The following is an 18,632-nucleotide window of genomic DNA, read 5'->3' as shown; positions in this document are numbered from 1 at the left end:
AATGGCTGTGAATGTCAACCGACATTCCTTGGAAATTAAAAAAAAAGAGTGGAAGGAATTAATTTGTAATGAATACCTGCAGAGATCATACAAGGAATGGGTGGGGAAGGAATGCCCAGGAGCAGCAGCCAACACCATGCTTCAGTGGGACCTAAGCTAGCATTTTTGGCAACACGGCTGTACACAATTTACTTTTCACTGAAATCAGTGAGAGGTGGTCATCCCAAGGAAGGCAGCACATCAGCTGGGGCTCAGCAGAAATGGCTGTAGAAAATGTTAAGCCCCTGCTTGGCATTCTGCAGGTTATTTATTGTCCCCATCCCTATCTCTGTTCTCAGGAAAAGAGTGGTGTTCATCATTGTTATTACCATGCTTGATAAATGCAAGAGCTGCTGCAATGCTCTGTCCTCTTGGCTTTACTGATGCTCTCGGTTGTGTTGCAGGTGAATGTCACAGCTGTGTTTCACTTGCCTAGGTATGTTCTATTCAGGGGATGACAATGCTATTTTAACTCTTTTCTGCTCTCACATACTTCTTCAAGAACACACCTTCTAGAAAAAAAACATGTTATGTTAAAGAGCAAACTGCCATGTGAGAGCTCTTAAGATCTTTTATCACTCACGCTAACACATTTAGTAAGTGAGTGTGTGATGAATTATCTTTATGTTAACACTGTTTACAAATGATGGGAATAAATCCAAATGAAATGGAGAAAGTTTCCCTTTGTTCTCATTTCAATGCAGGGGCAGAATTATTACCTTGGAAGGAACTTTCTTCTACCATAGGTGGATATATATATATATAAAAAAAATCAAACAAAAATCCCTGCCACACCACAGCACACACAGCTACTGCTTTTAATTAGTTAGTTTGAAGGCTTTTCACTTGTTCTTTTGCTCTTCTAATGAGGAGGACTGTGAGGTGTCTTTGAACTAGCTACAGACTTGAAAGATTTAGTAAACAAGGATTCTTTATACCATTTCTGGTAAGAGCCTGTCCTGACAGATGCCGTCTTCCTCCTGAGGTTTGGACCATGGTTTAATCTTCTTTTTTTTTTTTTTCTTTAACCTCTGAAGCAATTCATAACGTGATGGGCAAGAACCCAGAAGTAATTAGACTGATTTAGCATTGGAAGTGTAGACAGAAGAAGAGATTGTTGAAAATCATTGCTGTTCTCAAAGCTGACACTGCTGGGTCCCTTAGGTCTCAACCATTACAGCACATTTTTGAGAGGCCCTGGTGCATACAGACCTTGGTCCTGTTTAGAGTTTGCAGACTGGTTGCTGAGATATCCATACAAGCTGTGCTGTTTGCCACAACTCTCCTGGAGCAAACCAGCTTCTCCCTTCTGCTGTTCTGGTGTTGTGCACACAAAAGTAGGGAGGAAAAGAGAGGAATACAGGTTACTATGATAGCAGGGTACAAAATGCCAGGGGTCACTCATGTACTGAAATCTATTCTTCAAAAGTTTCCATCATAACATGCAAAAAGCTCAAGTCTGGCAGTGATAACCTGGCACGGTGCCCTGAGTTACGTCTTACATAAAGAGTTTATCCACTGTACAGTGCTCTTTATCCTATTTTTGCAGTTAATCACTGAACCTACCTTAAATCATAACAGCTAGGCCAGTATAATTGTGCTTGTTCTTACTTAGGTCTGAGCAGGGACCTCTTGCTACTCCTCAGGCTCTGGAAACAACTGTGGCTTTCATGCTCTTCTGAAGGCTACCTCCTTGCATTCCTCTTCACACCGACTGGATTACCTGCCAGGGTTTTTAGTGCATGGGGCACGGCATCTAGGGACCTTTGAGAGGGACACTGAGGTACTGTCACTTGCCTGAAAAAAGGTTGAGTGGTACTGTATCTCTGAGGGTGCAGGATCATTAGCGCTGGAGGTCTGAAGGCCTTCCAATTTCTTCCACCGCACGCTCAGTTTGAAGGCCTTCTCATTTCCTCCACCACACACTCATAGCCCATTAGCCAGCGGACAATTTACCTCAGGAGAGGACCTTTTCCACATATCAGGGGTTGGTCCAGTCTCCATCCAAGCAGTGAAGACGTGCTCATCTGGTGCTGGGCTGATGCTGCTCTCCTGGACAGCAGAGGCCTGTGCATGTCCACCCAGTGCAGATGATCTTTGATGCTGTACCAGCCTGGAGGAGATTTCAGTGAAACCTTTAGACTGCATCAGCATTGCCACTGAAACCCATGCTCAAATCACAGCTTTTGATGGAGCAGTTCTAGTCAAGTTTTCTGCTAACTCGAATGGAGTCCAGCTTCTCTGTTCTTTCCCAAGGAGGAAGGCTGTAGATGTGTGCACATCCATAGACACCCAAGGGAGGACGCCGGGGGAGCCCCCTGTGCTGACCAGAGGGGCACAAAGGGTCTGATCCTGAGTTTAGGGGCAGCTGTGCACCGCAGACCAGCCATAGCCAGGCCTGTGACTCAAGTTGGTTGTGGAGTATAACATGTCCTCAGAGGCTCCAAATCCCTTCAGTTACCTGGATCCCTGAGGTTTATTTTAAAGAAACCTAGTTATAGCCGTCCCTGTTTGGAGTAAAACTTCAGATGGCCAGTTGCCAGGAGCTTTAGCTGGTGCAGACTAGCAGTTTGCCAGGAAACTTTACAAGACAAAACACATATCCCAAGAGTCATTCTAAGTCATACAGAACTTCAAAGAAGTTCATATGCAAAGGCCAAAAGAAAACTAAAATGTACATGCTGATGGGCAGCAGCAAGGGACATGAAAGGTGAAGACTAATATTGAAATACCTATAAATTTCAGTTGTTTCTCAGCAATGCTGTACTTCCCATGGGACAAGGACAGAGAGAAGCATGCAGCCACTTTGTCCAAGTCAAACCTATGCAGAGTAATTAAACTTGCATTTATCAAGCCAGATAGCCAGCACAAAAATATTGGCGTCTCTTATTTCTCCACATATATCAGATAAAGGCTTTTTGGCTGTAACATTGACATTTTTGTGATTATTACCTCATTAGAGACTCACCTACACTAAAAGGAAAAAAAAAAAAAAAAAAAAAAAAAAAAGAAGCTGTTTTTAAGCACCAAACTCTCTTTAGTGCAGCCATTGTCTTACTGCTGTGTATAGGGGCATACTGAGAAGCTTATTTTCATTCAGAAAATCAAATGAGCTTTACCAGTACAAGTGCCCTATCCAACAACAGAACTGCAGCTGCCCTAACTTTAGCACTGGTGTAATTACAGAGGTCAGGAATCAGGTAACACCACTAACATAGCCCTTTTTTTTTTTTTTTTTTAGTGCTAGGTAAAGCAAAGATAAATAAAGTTGCGGAGGTTGATGCATTGGTTATTGTTTTTATTATTTGTGCTGTGCTCTTGCACGCTGTTCCAGGTGCCGCACAAAGACAGAGCAAGCCATGATTTTGCCTGGAATTCATGAATATTCAGGTTTGGGCAGCTTTCAGCACCAAGCTGAATTGGGACACAGTACATGTCAGTATAAGTAGTTGGAATAAACTGGTCTACCGAAAAATAATATTTTGAAAGATTTTAAATGTTTGGAGATAGAGCTGTCAAAGTCTGCAATCCATATCACTGTTCCCATCATGAGGTAATCTATCGCCAAACATTGGCTTCTAAAACAAAATTTGGCATATTCAAAGTTTACTACATTATGTCTCCCAATCTGCTTTCTTAGCCTTTCTCTTTCTCAAATGTTGAAACTGCATTGCATTTTCCCAACTATTCTGAGAAAACAGAACGCTTTGCCAATATGTTCCTTACTTCTGGTTATTTTTAAATCTCTGCAAAAGCTCACACTTTCTTCTGTAGCCAATGCCTATTGTTTATGGAAGCAGTTCCAATTTACTTTCTATAAGGAAAAAAAAATATTAATCTACTGCCTCGAAAGCACTGCAAGTATTTGCATTGTTCTCCAGCATTGTTTTGCTTATAAAAAGGAATTCTTTGGAACCACAGAGGTATTGAGTCTCCTTCGTTTGCTCACTCTTTTTCACCCCCCGCTCTCAAACAGTGGCTTTCAAGAAGTGACCTTTTTTTTTTTTTTTTCTTTTGGAGGCCAGTTTGTTATTTTGGGTTGTATTTCCCTGCCAATTGTTCTCGTTTCCTCCCACACAACCCTGCTGTGAGCCTGCTGCTGCGCTCCTCAACAACCCCAGCACAAAGCACGGGTGCCCTCTGATTGCTGCAGGTAGCCATGGAAAGAGCTGACCACTGGCAGCCTTTTGGATCCTCAAATGGATGGCCAAGAAAGTGTCAGTTGCTCCCAGTAGCCACAAATTATAAGAACCTGGCAAATGCAGTCATTAGCCACCTTAAATGCACAGTATAAATCATGCAGATGCTAAGAAATGCAAGTTCCTAGAACTGCTCCCAGTTCAGAAAACTTCATCCAAGTGTCACAGTAAGACCTTGATAAAAAACTGATCTCAACTTGCATGTCCAAGCAGCTGATAAACTTCTCTGCAGGTTTACTGATGGGGACAAATGCTCCTCACCAGATGCATGCTCTTCCTCTTAGCAAGGTTTTCCATTAATATTACAAACCTTTTGGAAGAACACTCAGAATCAGTCCCTTCTCTCACAGTACCGCTGCAGGAGCTGAACAAGATTGCTTTGCTATAAAAGAACGAAACAAAAGCATGAGGCACAGGTAGGCTCCAGCGCAAGCCTGGAAATTAAAGAAAAACTCTAATACGTTGTTCAAACAAATATCTCCACTGCTCTAAATTGCTGACAGCAAAGTCCAGCCTCTCTAGGACAGGTGAATTAGCCTTTTCCGAGACAGCCACTTTAAATTGCAAAATACCAATTTACTCCACTGTAGGAGCTCATGGTCTTGAATCCTGTGTGCTGTCACTGAGCCTGGCAATGAATGCTGTCAGAAAACAAACCAGCACATCTCAAATGCACTCAGCAGCAAAACATTTACATCTTACTTCTCCAAGGACTGCCGCAGGCCTAGGAACCAGGCCTAGCTCCCAGGAACCAGGCTTTATTTCAGAAGTAGTGTGTGCTGGTGTGTTCGTAATAAAACATTCTCAGAAATGCCAGTTCACCAGGAATTCGAAAGCTACTCACTTCAGTTGGACTTGGAATGTAACCCAAATGTGAAAAGATGAGGTTTCTTGGTTTCTTGTGAACTTGAAACCCTGCTTTTCAGCCAAAGCCTGTCAAGACCCTGCTCTCAACTTGCATGTACAAGGCACAGAGATAATTAGTGAAGTCTTTTAAAGAGTCATTTCATTTTGAAGCAGTTTATATTTCACAGGGTTCATACTGGGACAAAGTGCATTCTTTTGCCCAAAATATTTGTAAAATTTTTCACTTGTTTCTTTTCTGCTAATCATTCCCATCTGCCACTGGCTGCAAGAAAAACCCCAGTGTCCAAATTTTAAAATGTGCTTACCTGTTTTCATATCTAGTTTGTGACTTCGCAAGCTTCACAAAACTGACAGAGCAGGTAAAGGAAAAAGGAAGCCGGTTCTAATGCAGCCTTTAATCACAGTGTACTTGCTTCGTGATGAGGTGTAGTAGGACACTGAGAACCCGTGCTAGCCAAGGTCTGAGGACAGTCTAGTTAACAGCACAGATAAAGCTTTAAATAAAGTGGCAAAGAGAAAATGAACACCCCACCCCTCTGCCCGAATCTTCTAACATTGGCAAAAGTCTACAGTATTCACAGTGTGAGACAGAAGGAAGGTGATGAAAAGGAGAAAAAACAACATCTGAAATTTCAAAATGTTTCCCAAAAATTGAAACAAGATGAAAATTTAAATTTAACGGAAATATTTTGCATCGCTAAATACTTTTTACATAGAAGTCTATGTTTTGCAAGATAAATGTTTAAGACACAAATGTTGGCCATCTGTAACTGCAGCAGTGAGCTAGGCAGCAAGATGGAAAAGGTGTTATGGCAAATTGCCTTTTCTCCATCTCTTGAGTGCTGCATTTAAATGAGCTGGCCTGTGTCCCAGAAGCAGCAAAATTGTATTTGTGTTTTGAAAAATGCAAGGTGCTTGGCCTGAGAGAAATGGCTCCCCAGCAGCAAAATCATACAGCATCATGTGCACCTAGATGCTCCAGAACTTCTTCAATAATATCCTTGTCATTGCACCCAGAGTGAAAAATTCCTCGTCTCTTTATTTCTGCTAGCAGAGGAATTACTTTCAGCTCCTAAAAAGTAATTTAGGCTACAAATACAGGAGTACACTAACTAGAATTAAAAAGATAAACATTTATAAATAGCTCTCATGCAATTATATGCGTGCTATTTCTGTGCACTTGTGTATATCTGAACACAAGGAAGTATAAGTGCACAAATATCTTCCAGCTATAGAAGATGTGTGCAAGCTCCATGACTCAGTTTCTGTACACCTATATATTCTGCTCTTCATATATGAAAAATGTACCTTTCTTATTTTAAAGCTATATTTTATGAAAACGGTGAAAACATAAAAGCACCTGCCTCCCTTCACTCTGACATGAGACATCTCTCCTGAACTCATTTTATCTAGAAGTGTGTATACTCAGAATGTATGTAACACTGCTCATGTGAGACACTTATCCAAAAGCACTCCAAAGTTTATTCTAAACTATCTGAAAAAATACCAACTTCCTCCTTCAATCCCTCTTTTAACTAATTCTTAACACATCTTCTCACCCTTTCATTGATCTCTCTCCCCAGCATAGTTCTATTCGCCTCACTAATGAGAAGCAGATCGATTTCTATCATTTCACCTTTGGTTGCCTTATTGATGCAGCAGCTGTTCAGAGGGAAGACAATCACCATTTGGTCTCAGCGGCAGAGAAGCTCAGTTAGAGGACATCAACATACACTCTAGTATTTCATGCCCAGCTGCAGTCTGAGTTGCAAGGAAGGGAGGCTATGCTGATTTACACGAGCTGAGTTTCTTTCGTCGTAAGAGGATTTTTTGAGAGCTAAACTCTAAACCTGGAGAGGGCTTCACAGAAACAGTACATTTGGTCTCTAATTTATTGCAAAATGAATGATTGTCTTTTCAAAATTAGAGATTATCTCCCAAGTGATTGCATACCGTATATCCATGGCAAAAGATTAGCACCTTCCATACATACCTTCTGTCCAGTGTTATTCTTATATGCCCAGTCACCTCTGCTGGTCCACTCTGAGACATGAGCTGTAAGAAATGCAGCTGTTGAATTACAGGAAAAGTTATGAAAGTGATTTGGAGGGCACGTCTTTCCAGCAGTTCAAGGAGTTCAAACAGTTCTAATACCTTTATATATATATATGTATAGATATATAAATTGCAGTCTTCAGTGTTTCTGTTTTCCCAGGAGGATAAAATAAAGGAAGAACAGGCAGTCATCACCCTGCCTCCCACCTTCCACATTAGTACAGCCTAACTTGAAGAGATGATGTATCTGACAAATTTTAGCTTGACTATCACTCTGTATTTCCTCTTTTTCTCCACTTTGCGCTTACGATTTGTGATATGCGAATCTCAGAAGATTAGAAGTTTGGCTCAGAAAAGCAACGGTATGCTGGAAGTTTACTTCTCAGTTTTAAGAGATTAGGGTCACTGCAACAAGCATATGAATTCCACTCGAATTTGTGGAATTTGAATGACCAAAGGCTTTGGCATACTTCAGCAAAAGGAACAGATGATGACTGCCTCAGGTGCAATCAACACAGTTACAGTGCCCCAGAATTGAAGTAGCCAAGGGAATTAAATGATTTTTCAGTAGCAACAATAGAAATCAGAGCTGAAGGCATCAGTGAGTAGACTGTTTGACTTGTGGAGCAGGACTCAAATGCTCCAGTCCCAAGTAATGCCTCAAGCACTATAACTTTTGGATTCTCTGGCCAGCCATGGGGAAGGGGGTAAAGATGAAGACTCTGAATGCTATAGGGATAGTGTTGGTATTTAACTGTAAATGTGTAAACTCCCCGAAGGGACCAGTAACTAGAAGGCATGTATATTGTCCTCTGGGCTGCAGAGTGCACTCTTAGCCTATCCTCCCTATGAGCCAGTGTTTTTCTATGCATGGAAACCTGAACTGTGATTCTTCACTGACATTTGGCACAAGTTTAAAATCAACTTTCCATAGAGATAGATCAATTCCAGAACTGGCTTTGACTGTATTCTCTCACTGAGAAAGCAGACAGAAAATGAAGATCAAAGTTTAATTCTGTGGCATGCTTTACAAATGAAAATACAATGCCTATCTGGGATGTAGCATCTCTCTTTTTAATTTGTCTATGGTATGCTCGTATGCAACTGTGACAAGTATATTCTTGCTCTGCTTCCAAATATAATAGCATCACAGAAAATAGTTTTGATGATGAAGAAAACAAACATATCTACTTTTCATGTAGCATTCAACATTAGCCAACAATATGGGTACAGACAGCAGAAAGACCACTGGCATTTTGACAAAGCTTTGATTTGTTCAGCAAAATTCTCATCAGGAGCTCACGAAGGTCCCCGCAAGCTCTAAGCGGGAGATAAGCAGTTTGCAAGAGCTTCAGCTTTGTGGAGGCACACCAGCAGAAGCCCGGGACTTAAACGGTTTGGGGCAGAGGTTGTACAAGACCTTACCAATGCTGGGCATGGGTGGCTAAATTGGAAGCCTAGAAACTAACAGGTACTTCATGCAAAGCAAGAAAGTTTTCTAGTGTAGACAAAATGGATGCTGAACTTTTTTGGAAGATTTGGCCTATATAAGGAGTTCAATAAAAAGTTGCTTCCTCCAATAGGTGGTATGAGGCTTAGTGGATGAATGTTTGTAGAGCACTCAGACCCTGGTATGAAAAGGTGCTGTAAAAGTTCAAAGTATTATTGTTATGGCATACTTACTCAGCGAGGCAGCAAAATATCAAAGGCTTTCTTCTCCCAGCTGGCTCAGTCTTATCTTGAGGAACTGTTGGTGGGTGGTGATTGCTCTCAGGGACTGGTGATGACAGAGAAGCAAAGGCACTAACCTCGCTTGCAGAGCTGCTCTGGGCACCCTCCTGGATCAGCCAGGGCCTCGGTTCCTCCTCAGTGCTTTTCAGCCTGCACACACCCTGTTCCCAGCAAAAAGCCTGAAATGAAAACAGAGAGAGCTCTGACACCTGGCTAATGGAGGCACTCAGGCAAGGGCTTTCACTTGTGACTGGTACATTGGGAAATAATTGATACAAATTGCCTCAGACACTCAAGGCTTCTGGTCCTCCTTCCCACAGCCTATTTTTAGGCCTAATTAGGCAGATAAAATGACACAGGAATTAATTTTTGTACGTTCTAATGCTTGAGCTATTGGATATTTTTTTTAAGGCTTCTACCTAGATATAAGGTAAATGACTGAACTACAAAAAGCAGAGAAAGAGATTTTTTTTTTCTTCCTTTAATGAGAGATGTTCAAGCACTGAAAAGACTTGCTCACTGTGAAACCACTTATAGCTGATTGCAGGGGAATTTCCTCTCACCACCTTAAACTCAAAGCAAATAACAGAATATGAAATAACACATACTCTTGGCACCAGGCTGCATGAGAGCTCCCCCAGGTCTGCTGCAACGCAAAGGCTAGCAACCCACCCATTAGAAGCAGATAAAATACAATTAACTAATTCATTATATAAATGTTTTGGGTGGGGAGATATGGATCGGCTTATCTTTATTATTGTTATCATTATTATTAGCTGCTGTTTGCTAAGGCTGAGTTTTTCAAAGCCGTCTTTCACATTAAGAAGTCCAAATCCCCTTGCTAAATCCACCCTAAATTTGATGTTGATTGCTTTTGCAAGCTACCGGAGAACGAAAGCAGGGAGAGCAGTACAACTAGCTAGATAGCATTACTCATGGCAGTTATTACTAGAATTTATGGATAAGCCATTCCCATGCTATTTGAATGTAATTCATGCATTTGGACTAAAGGGAGATACATTAATGCTCCCCAGAAAACCCCTGACCTGTGTAACGCTTTCGAGGAAAAGGAGCTATTGTGACTGCAGCGGAAAATCAAAGCCTGTCTGCCTTACTGTGCTGCCACGGTGGCCTCCAAAATCTCAAAGCTCCCCATTCCTCTGGAGCAGGTGAGCTGTGAAATCACCGTCCATGCCCTGGCCTTCCAACTCCAAGGGCAGTGGCCAGAAGGGCGAGATGGTGGCAGTTGCAAAGCCAACCAGAGTCTTGCCACTGCCTTCAATGGGGGCAGCATTTTGTCTTTCTAGTACAAGCTGATGAAAAGCTCTGCCTCAACTGAATTCCTGTGGCTTAACATGTCAGCGCATGTTGGCTGCGCGGTGGTGACTGCTCATGTGCATGTTCTCAGCCTGCAGGACATGCCAGGAGTGCCACTTGCTCTACCCCACAAGGAAAGAAATGTAGAGAGGTCATGATTTTGCATTTGCCATGCTCAGGGCTTATGGGAGCTGCTACTGATGCAGAGTAGCTCAAGTGTGAGCCTTTCGTAACCTGGGTAGACACTTGACAGTAAAAAAGTGGCACACGTTTATGAGATGAGGAACTGATGGGCTTGGGCAAAAATGGGGCCATAGGCTGTGGGAAGCCCTGATACGGCTGAGCAGGAACATTACAGCCTGACAGCACCCCCCCGGCCCTGACACAGGTACCCTAACCCCAGAGAAACAAGTGCTCCATTTTTTGATGTAAAGACACTGCCAGTTCATAGCTTTTCAAGTGGAAGTTAACCATGAACTCCCTGTGTTTTTATATCTTATGCTACAGGCCCAGCGTTTCACTGTCCATCTTCATGTTGAGTTCAATAATTAGTCTAAGGAAAGTATACTGCCATGTAAGCCAAGCTTTTAAGAGTCTGACACTTAGCAAAAACCTTTAAGTTCACAGGAATGAAAATCTTTTCTCATTTAGTAGTACTTTTTTGTGGTACCACACACCACTGGGATATCAAAATCTGGGATACCAAAACCTCAAAATATCAGCAGGTGCTCAACATTAACTGCCTAAAACATTAAGTTGTTTTAGACAACCCATCGTGTAACCTTACCTCAACATAAAGTATATTGAACTCTGCTTTGTGGTAAAGCTTACAATGCTACTTTTCCTCACCCCCTGATAATGCAAAGACCTTCTCTGAGAGAAGATTTTCTCTTCAAAGATCTCCTTGAAAAGAAAAAAATAAATATTTTGTAATAAACCATTTCTGAAGACTTGCAGGAAACATCTGGTCTTCAGCAAGGACTCTACCAAAGTGATGAACTAGGAAGGAAAAGCTGAACTTCTAAAGCAGCAGAAAGGATGATCACAGATGCACAGCACTGGGGCAGATCCATCTTCCACCCCTCTCCTCTGTAACAGGGATAATGGATTTTACCAAAACCCCAGATCTCAGCATCTCTGTAGCAATACATCACTGTGAGGTCATTGCTTGAACACTCAGCACCAAACCCATATGCCCTACCTTTGAGAAGTGACCTGAGATTGAGCACAAGGACTGCTTTGCTGCACCCAGCCTCTGGTTTTGGTGCCTAGATTCAACACAAACAGCTGAATCCCATGGAGAAAATTCCTTTCCTGTCTGTAGTGTTTCAAGAAAACTTTGTAAGGAAGGACAACACAGAGGAGAAGAAAAAGGATAAACTGCTGTACACGTCTAAAATGTTCAAAAATTAGAGTTTGTTGGTATCTGTAATAGCAATGTTCTGACAATATATTTATGTGTTCAAGCCTTCTTGACTTTTCAAATAGAAATTACTCCAAAAAAGCAAATATTTTGTTTTAGTCTCATTTTTTAATGCCCATAAACATACCAGAGATGAAAGGTACCTGGCTGAATTTGGGTAAAAATAGATGGGATTTTGAAAAGCAGTAAGAAATGCCTGGGAAAAGTGATCTACATATGGTCTCAATCATGCCAATGGATAACCCCCACATTACCCTTTAAAAGGTCATCTGATAAACATCAACATCGGGCTTTTCTCACAAACCCAACACCTACTATTGCTTCAGGCTACTGTAATATGGCATGAGAAGTTAAATTAGAAGCATATACTTGGTAATAGCACCTCTGAGAGGGAGTCTTCAAAAGCCCATGCCCCCATTAAAGGATTAGAAGACCAGCATACATATCAGCAACTATACTCCATCCAAAAAAGAAACAGAACAGGAGACAGAAATCAGCATTTTGTTCTGATTAGCTGCTTTGATTGATGCACATTTCTTTATTACTATTTTTTTTTCCTTCTCCTAACTGCTGCAAACATACCATTGGGGAACACTATAAAAATACCACAGTGAAGTACCACTTTCAAAACTTTCCCCTATCTCTTGTGGGTCCAGTGATGGTCTTTCCAGAACACATGTTGGAAAGGCACAGAAAATAAAGAAATCTCCAAGGAGGTGGTAGTCTGGGGTCCAATTGTTTTCAGGAGTGCCCAGAATACAAGATAGAGACTTAGAAATAAAACCATTCAAGAATAAGAATGGGGCCAATAAATATTTCTGGAAATATGATAATTCTGTACGAAACAATGGAAAAGATTAAAAAAGCAGCATGGATAATTAGAGTCAGTACTTTACATAAGCACTATTATTTAATTTCAGTATCTTCCCTCCTGGAAGAAAATGCATCCAGTTTTCCTGAGAGCTGATATTTTGAGGTTATCTACCCCAAAGGCAGGCAAGAAATAGGTTTGATTGTCCAATAAGGATGAAAGCAAATGGCACATCCTAAGGATTAATGACTGGCTGAGAAATTGGGGGCTTAAGGTGAAAGAAATTCTCTGTACCAGGGTCACTGATGAGGTTAGGATATTTTTAAACTGGGGAGGAAACCCCTAACAACTGTTTTTGTACTTGATCTCTTCTTGTGCTTGATTATAGCGGGACAAATTCAGTGAGCCTCTCCTTTCTTCTACATACAGGACTAGCACTTGTAGGCTTTAAGAGTGGCTAGGTGGAAATGGGAATTTGCTGCCATTTCGATAGCCTCCTGTAACTAGTCAGAATATTGTATGCATACAGTTTTTTAAGGATTGTCCTATTTATTTCATCCCCACCTCATCTTTTCAGCTCATGCATCAGGAGACATGATTTCCCCTGCAAAATGTCCTCTCTGACCCTTGCCCAAGAAGAGAGGCTCAGGCTGTGCCCCCCCTGTTTGAGATTTCACTCATGGAGGATCTGTTGTGAGGGGCACGAATTTAATTCCCGAGTCTGTTCAAGGCAAGTAGGGCATGACAAAAGGGGCCTTGCTCTTTCACAGACAGTGGCTCTGAACTCCTAAATTATCTGGCTCTAAAGTCCTAAGTAATCCTGACGGGTTTTCTCCCTACTGGCCTTAGAGGGGTAGAGTAGTTCAACTGAATTTTCTTTCCCAGCTCCTACTGAAGAGGAAGCATTTCTGAAACCATTTCTCCCGGTGTCAGTGAATTTAGCAGGTCCTGCCCCCACCGACTCCTATCTCAAGAGCATACAAGCAGGACTAGGCTGCTGCAGCAGGAATCCAGAAGCTGGAGCTGTCAAACCGAGTCTTACTAGATACCAAAGGAGCTAAGAAAAGAATGGGTGTTTGTTGTATTTCTGGCAGGGATGATTGCTGAAAAGCCTAGGGAGAAGGATCCCGAGACACCTCAGCTCCCAAGTTCCAATGGATATATTTCTAGTTGATCAATCTCTGTCTTTGTGGCCGAACTAACTTCCCACTTCAGGCTTTTGACAGCTGGACAAAGCAGGGTTTGAGCCGTGCCTTGCTCTAAGTAAGTGTGGAGAGATGCTTTCAGTCTGACCTTGCCAAATCAGTCCCTGGCTTGGGGTGTTTGCTGAAATCCAGGAAAGATTTTCCCACTGAATTCCAAGTGGGAAAACCTAACTCTATCCACAGCAATTTGATGAAGTATTGAAGTGACAAGCATTTCGGGAGATATCAATCTGCCTCATGATCTGCAGAGCCTCTAGCTTCATAAAGCAGAATATACATATACATGTTGATTTGGTGGTGGTGGTGGAGCTAGTTAAAAGCAGATTATAAAGTATAATTTTCACAGAGACAGAAGGATTATTTTAAACCACACTGTGGCTGTGTACACGATTAACCTTCTATCTTAAAGAGATAAGATTTGGCATGAGTAAATGGGGGTTTGGCTTTTTGTTCTTAAGTTCACATATTTTGTTAAAGTACATCAGATAATGAGATGTAAAACATACAGATGGATATAAGAGAACAGCAAAATAGCATAAAAGCAATGAACAGAACATAAATGCATAATTGCTGATAAAAAAAAAAGCAAAGCTTGCATTTAAATATCTTCATGCCTTCCCCTCCCGCCCCATTCATTTACTCTTGCTCTTAAGATGATATAAAAAAAATCAAATCGATAGGCGAATTGACATTCAGGATTTTACCCTTGATCCCCATGCTGTATCATAGTGGTTCCCCTCCCTCCCTTGCTGCCCTGCTCTGTTTCTTCCCATCTAGTCAGACTCATCACTGGGCTTTACCAGATCACTTTTGAGATGCGGGGCTGTTTTATTTCATATATTGCTTTAGGCATTTTTACTATCATCAGTGTAGTCCTGAGAAAATACTTTGTATGAGTCAAGTATGTCACATGTTTATCTTAACTGCACTAGCTGGTACTTCTTAGAGACAATACCGAGCTTTTTAATGTATTCCAGAGTGTTTCTGCTCTGCTTTGAACTGTCACCTCCTCCGTGATGTCTCTCACTGACTGAGAGATGCTCAGGTCTCTACCAAGTGGACCAACTTCTGCCAGAGCCAGACAGGTGCAGTGTGGAGAGCTTGGTCAATGCACTTGCTTGCTCCTGATCCCTCTTTTCACCTGGCAATAGCTAACATATGTGACTAGAGTGGGGCAGTGTGTGAACAGCCACGCACCTCCCTGTAACCCTGCACTGCTCTGTACCAGCCGGCCCCGTGCCTCAGCCTGCTGGTAGCCATAAGGCAGGCACGGCTGCAAAAGGTGAGCCTGGAATGAGCAACAGAAAAACACTGCATTTAGACAACTTAAAAATGTGTAAATAAGTTATGGTATTTACATACTGACAGACTGCTCAGCTGGAAACGGATAAAACCCCATTAATTTTTAAACGTAGAACTGATTTTATCAGACTAATGCCCCCCTTACACTGAATGTGTCTGGTCCCCTAGCTAAACCCTCAGCTTGTATGTACTGAAATTTCTTCACCTAAGCCAGTCAAGTCCTTCTGCTCCACACCCGGGGAAGCCGTGACCCCTGATTTCAACAGCTACACTATGTGTCAAAGGCCGGGAATCCTGGATTATCCCACAGAAGTCAGTTCCCAAACTCCCTCATGGCATATTAAACAACAACATGTTCAAACAAAACAGTGCAAGAGAAAAGCAAAACTAACTCTCTCTGGTTGAGCACACCCTTAAAATCACATCTACCAGTTTCTGTGAGCAGCCTTTTCCAACACAAGCCCTCTTCAGATAACTAAGGATTTTTAAAAGCCAGAAATGTGGGCTCAGAAGATGCAGGTTCTGCACTGAGGGCTGCCATTGACCTCCTGCACAACACTGGGCAAGTCCCTTCACATCTTCCTGCTAGCTTTTATGGCTGTATAAAGGGGATAATGATACTGAGCTCCTTTGTGACGTGCTTTGAGACATATTGTAAGAAAAAGGCTGTAAAACCCCCACATACTTTTTTTCTTGGAAAAACAACTGCAATGATAACACATGAAATGTGTCACAAAACCATTTAAAAGCTCTCTGCATTTCAGGTTGTGAAACATCAGTGAATTGGTAGCTCAGCTCTTCCAGTTATCTGTCTTTAGTAATGATTGTTTTTAAGATGACTTTTTGAAGTCAGTACCACTGAAAATGGGATTCCTAATTGTATCTCACTCATTTCTAGCTATAAAGATCAATCACAAGAGCCAGATGCTTCTTTCCATCCCTTGACAGATGGATTTTCTCACTGTGGTCAGAAAGGTTAGTAAGATGTACTAGAGGAAATAACCCAGCAATATCAGTTCTGAATCAGACAAGAAAAGTTATCGCTCTGCTCTTTCTGGGCTTGATTCTTTTGCTTACTACTTTAAAATATTGAGCAGCTTGATCTCGAATCCACCGAACCACTACCTGGTGACTGCAGGCTTGGGAACAGGACTGTTCATTGCATCGCTGTATGGCTTTGCTTGGACATTAGGTGGGAGACAAGGTGAACTGTGCGAGGGATTCTCCACAGCCTCGAGTCGTTCCAATAAACACGCAGGCCTTGACTGTTCATCACCAATTTATACATAATTTGGCTATGCAAAGGGTGGTTTTCAGCATGCTTTTACATGTGGTTTGGCAGTGTTGAGTTTGTATCACAGCTTACTTTTACATGTGGTTTGGCTGCAGCAAGGCTGTTTTACTGTAAGTTTTTTACATGGAGCTTGGCTTATGCTAACACTGGGGTCTGCATGTTTGGGATTTTACTACCCCTGTAGTAAGACAGTGCAGGTCATAAGGCTGAAGAACAACTTAGATCAGCTGAGAAGTAAAACAGCTTGGCGCTGTTCCCTACAACACCACAAGACGATACTCAAACTTTGTTACACCCCAGCTTCCTCCATCGTGACCAGAAAGCTGCTGCCCCACATCCTGATGTGAAGGCATATGTTCTCTGTTTCAGACATGGGGGATTAGATATAAATCCTTACCTCAGTTTCAGTGGTGGGATCCAAGCAGCTTCCAACTATGTCAGCTGTTCTACCTTTGTGTGAGTTCAATGTACAGTAAATATTACAAACATATTACAAACAGAATGTGAACTATTAAGCCTTCTCTTCACCATCCCAAATGACCAAATATAGTTATCTACAGCCAATAATTTCTTCAGGCCTTTTCAGCTGCATAAATTTTAAAGTGACAAAACTCACATGAGAAGTGCTGCTTTTCCCAGCTAGACTATAACAGTCTTGCAGAAATCATTATCCCAACCCACGCAAAACATGCTGACAAACTGTAATGACTAACTCCGAAGCATAAACATGGAAGTATTATTTTGATGCAAAGATCTATGCATGTACTTTGTATAGCATTAACTCCTTTTGGTGCTTTTGTTTATAGATTGACCATGCTATAGCTACATCTCTAGGATGTTAATGAAGTTAATGCCTTTCAAAGCAGCAAGAACGTTCACTAACTTTTCTTTCTGGCTCTTCTCACCCCTGGAACAGAGTTGTACATCACTGCTTTTCATTGGCTGTATCAAGATTCCTATCAACTGCAATTTTCTCGTGCTATGTACAATTGCAAGATGGAACAGAAACCTTCTACATTTCCCATCACAACTCCCAGTGCAGTTCTGATTTTTTCTTTTTTTTTTTTTATATGCAGTAACTTAGATTTACATGTACACAGGTTTTATATAATTCTCCCATACCTTGTCTTTACTTTTCCCTGTCAGCTCTTGAAAGAAAGAAGATAAGAACGGAAAGGAAGGTTAAGGGGGAATTACAGTTAAATTCTCTTCCAAGAATTCACCTAAAGAGACAGATACCGTTTCCAGATGCTATTGTAAGACTTAGCAACTTAACAGGGCACTAGGTGTCACTTAAAACTTTTAATCACTTGCCAGGGGCTGAGCTTGAAAAAAAGACTAAGCAGAATATAGTAATAAAGTACAGTAAATGCTACTCAATGTACAAGTTGTATAGAAATAAACATGTTTAGCAGATTAATTAGAAAAAGCAGAACAAATTCTTTCACCTTGGCTCAATTCTTGAAATGCTAATCTGAGTGAGTCACTGTAAGAAACAAATACTTTATCTGTGAAAACGTAAAGGAAACACTCCACCCATTGATGCTTTGATACAAAGAGAACACTTCATATTAGCAGTTTTTAAAAGGCTCATCTGTAAAAGCTCTTAATAACTTCTGCTCTTTGGTAAAACTGTTCTGTATCACATTAAATTGCTGGAAAAGAGCCGCATCTTTCAAAGATGTGTGACTGAGGAGAGTCTTCTGGATGATGCTATACTTTACCTTTTGTGTTTTCTTCTGGCACAGCAAGCTTGCTAGTACCTCCCTTTCCTGAGTTCAGATTTGGTTTGCAGAATTTCCTCTTCCAGAACTGGGGAAGAGATGCTAAAATAAAATATCCAGAGGAGAGTTTTTCCCCTTTTTTTTTTTAATGTACATTAATTCTGAATTCCATGAAATACATTTTTTGATTATCTGAAACCAAGACAAACCATAAATATAAAACAGGACCATTTTTTTTTTTTTCCAGTTCGCATGTATAGAATGTTTTGCGATTTTGATTCAGTTTTCATGAACAGATACAGTTCCATAAAAATGGACAATATTTCTTGAAATTATCACATGCCCTTATTAGAAGGGCATTAGATGCACTTCAGATTACTTTTCTTTACAGTTTATTTTGCTCACTTCAGGACTTACTGTGCAGTGAGAGAACACTGGAATTTAACAGCTTTAACCATCTCCCATTTATCTTCATGGTTGCACTGTAAACAGCCCATATGAAGACACAGAGGTCATCACATGCACTCACAAAACAAAGCAAGTTATGCTGGCAAGGGAACCTGCACAGCCCTCTCTTAAACCGAATTCCTGGTTAAGCCTCTACAGATAACAGCCAAATTTCTTATGTTAAGAAATGGCACCACTGGAAATAGAAAGCCCAAATA

At 41.3% G+C, this 18,632-nt stretch overlaps 1 protein-coding gene across 1 annotated transcript in view; it reads right to left on the bottom strand.

The window, feature by feature from the left end:
* Positions 1 to 251: 251 nt before the first annotated feature.
* Positions 252 to 18,632, bottom strand: part of LOC118164830 — a 241,947-nt gene continuing 223,566 nt past the window's right edge. Inside the window, exons 10-13 of the mRNA XM_035322590.1 lie at positions 8,969 to 9,070; positions 7,099 to 7,175; positions 1,996 to 2,152; positions 252 to 548 (exon numbers count right to left, since the gene is read on the bottom strand). Coding sequence (XP_035178481.1) covers positions 537 to 548; positions 1,996 to 2,152; positions 7,099 to 7,175; positions 8,969 to 9,070 — 348 coding nt within the window. The 3' untranslated portion in view covers positions 252 to 536. The remainder of the gene's footprint in view (positions 549 to 1,995; positions 2,153 to 7,098; positions 7,176 to 8,968; positions 9,071 to 18,632) is intronic.

The sequence above is a fragment of the Oxyura jamaicensis genome, chromosome 3 (genome assembly GCF_011077185.1).
Source record: "Oxyura jamaicensis isolate SHBP4307 breed ruddy duck chromosome 3, BPBGC_Ojam_1.0, whole genome shotgun sequence".
Lineage (NCBI taxonomy): Eukaryota > Metazoa > Chordata > Aves > Anseriformes > Anatidae > Oxyura > Oxyura jamaicensis.
This window is presented reverse-complemented; position numbering and strand designations above follow the sequence as displayed.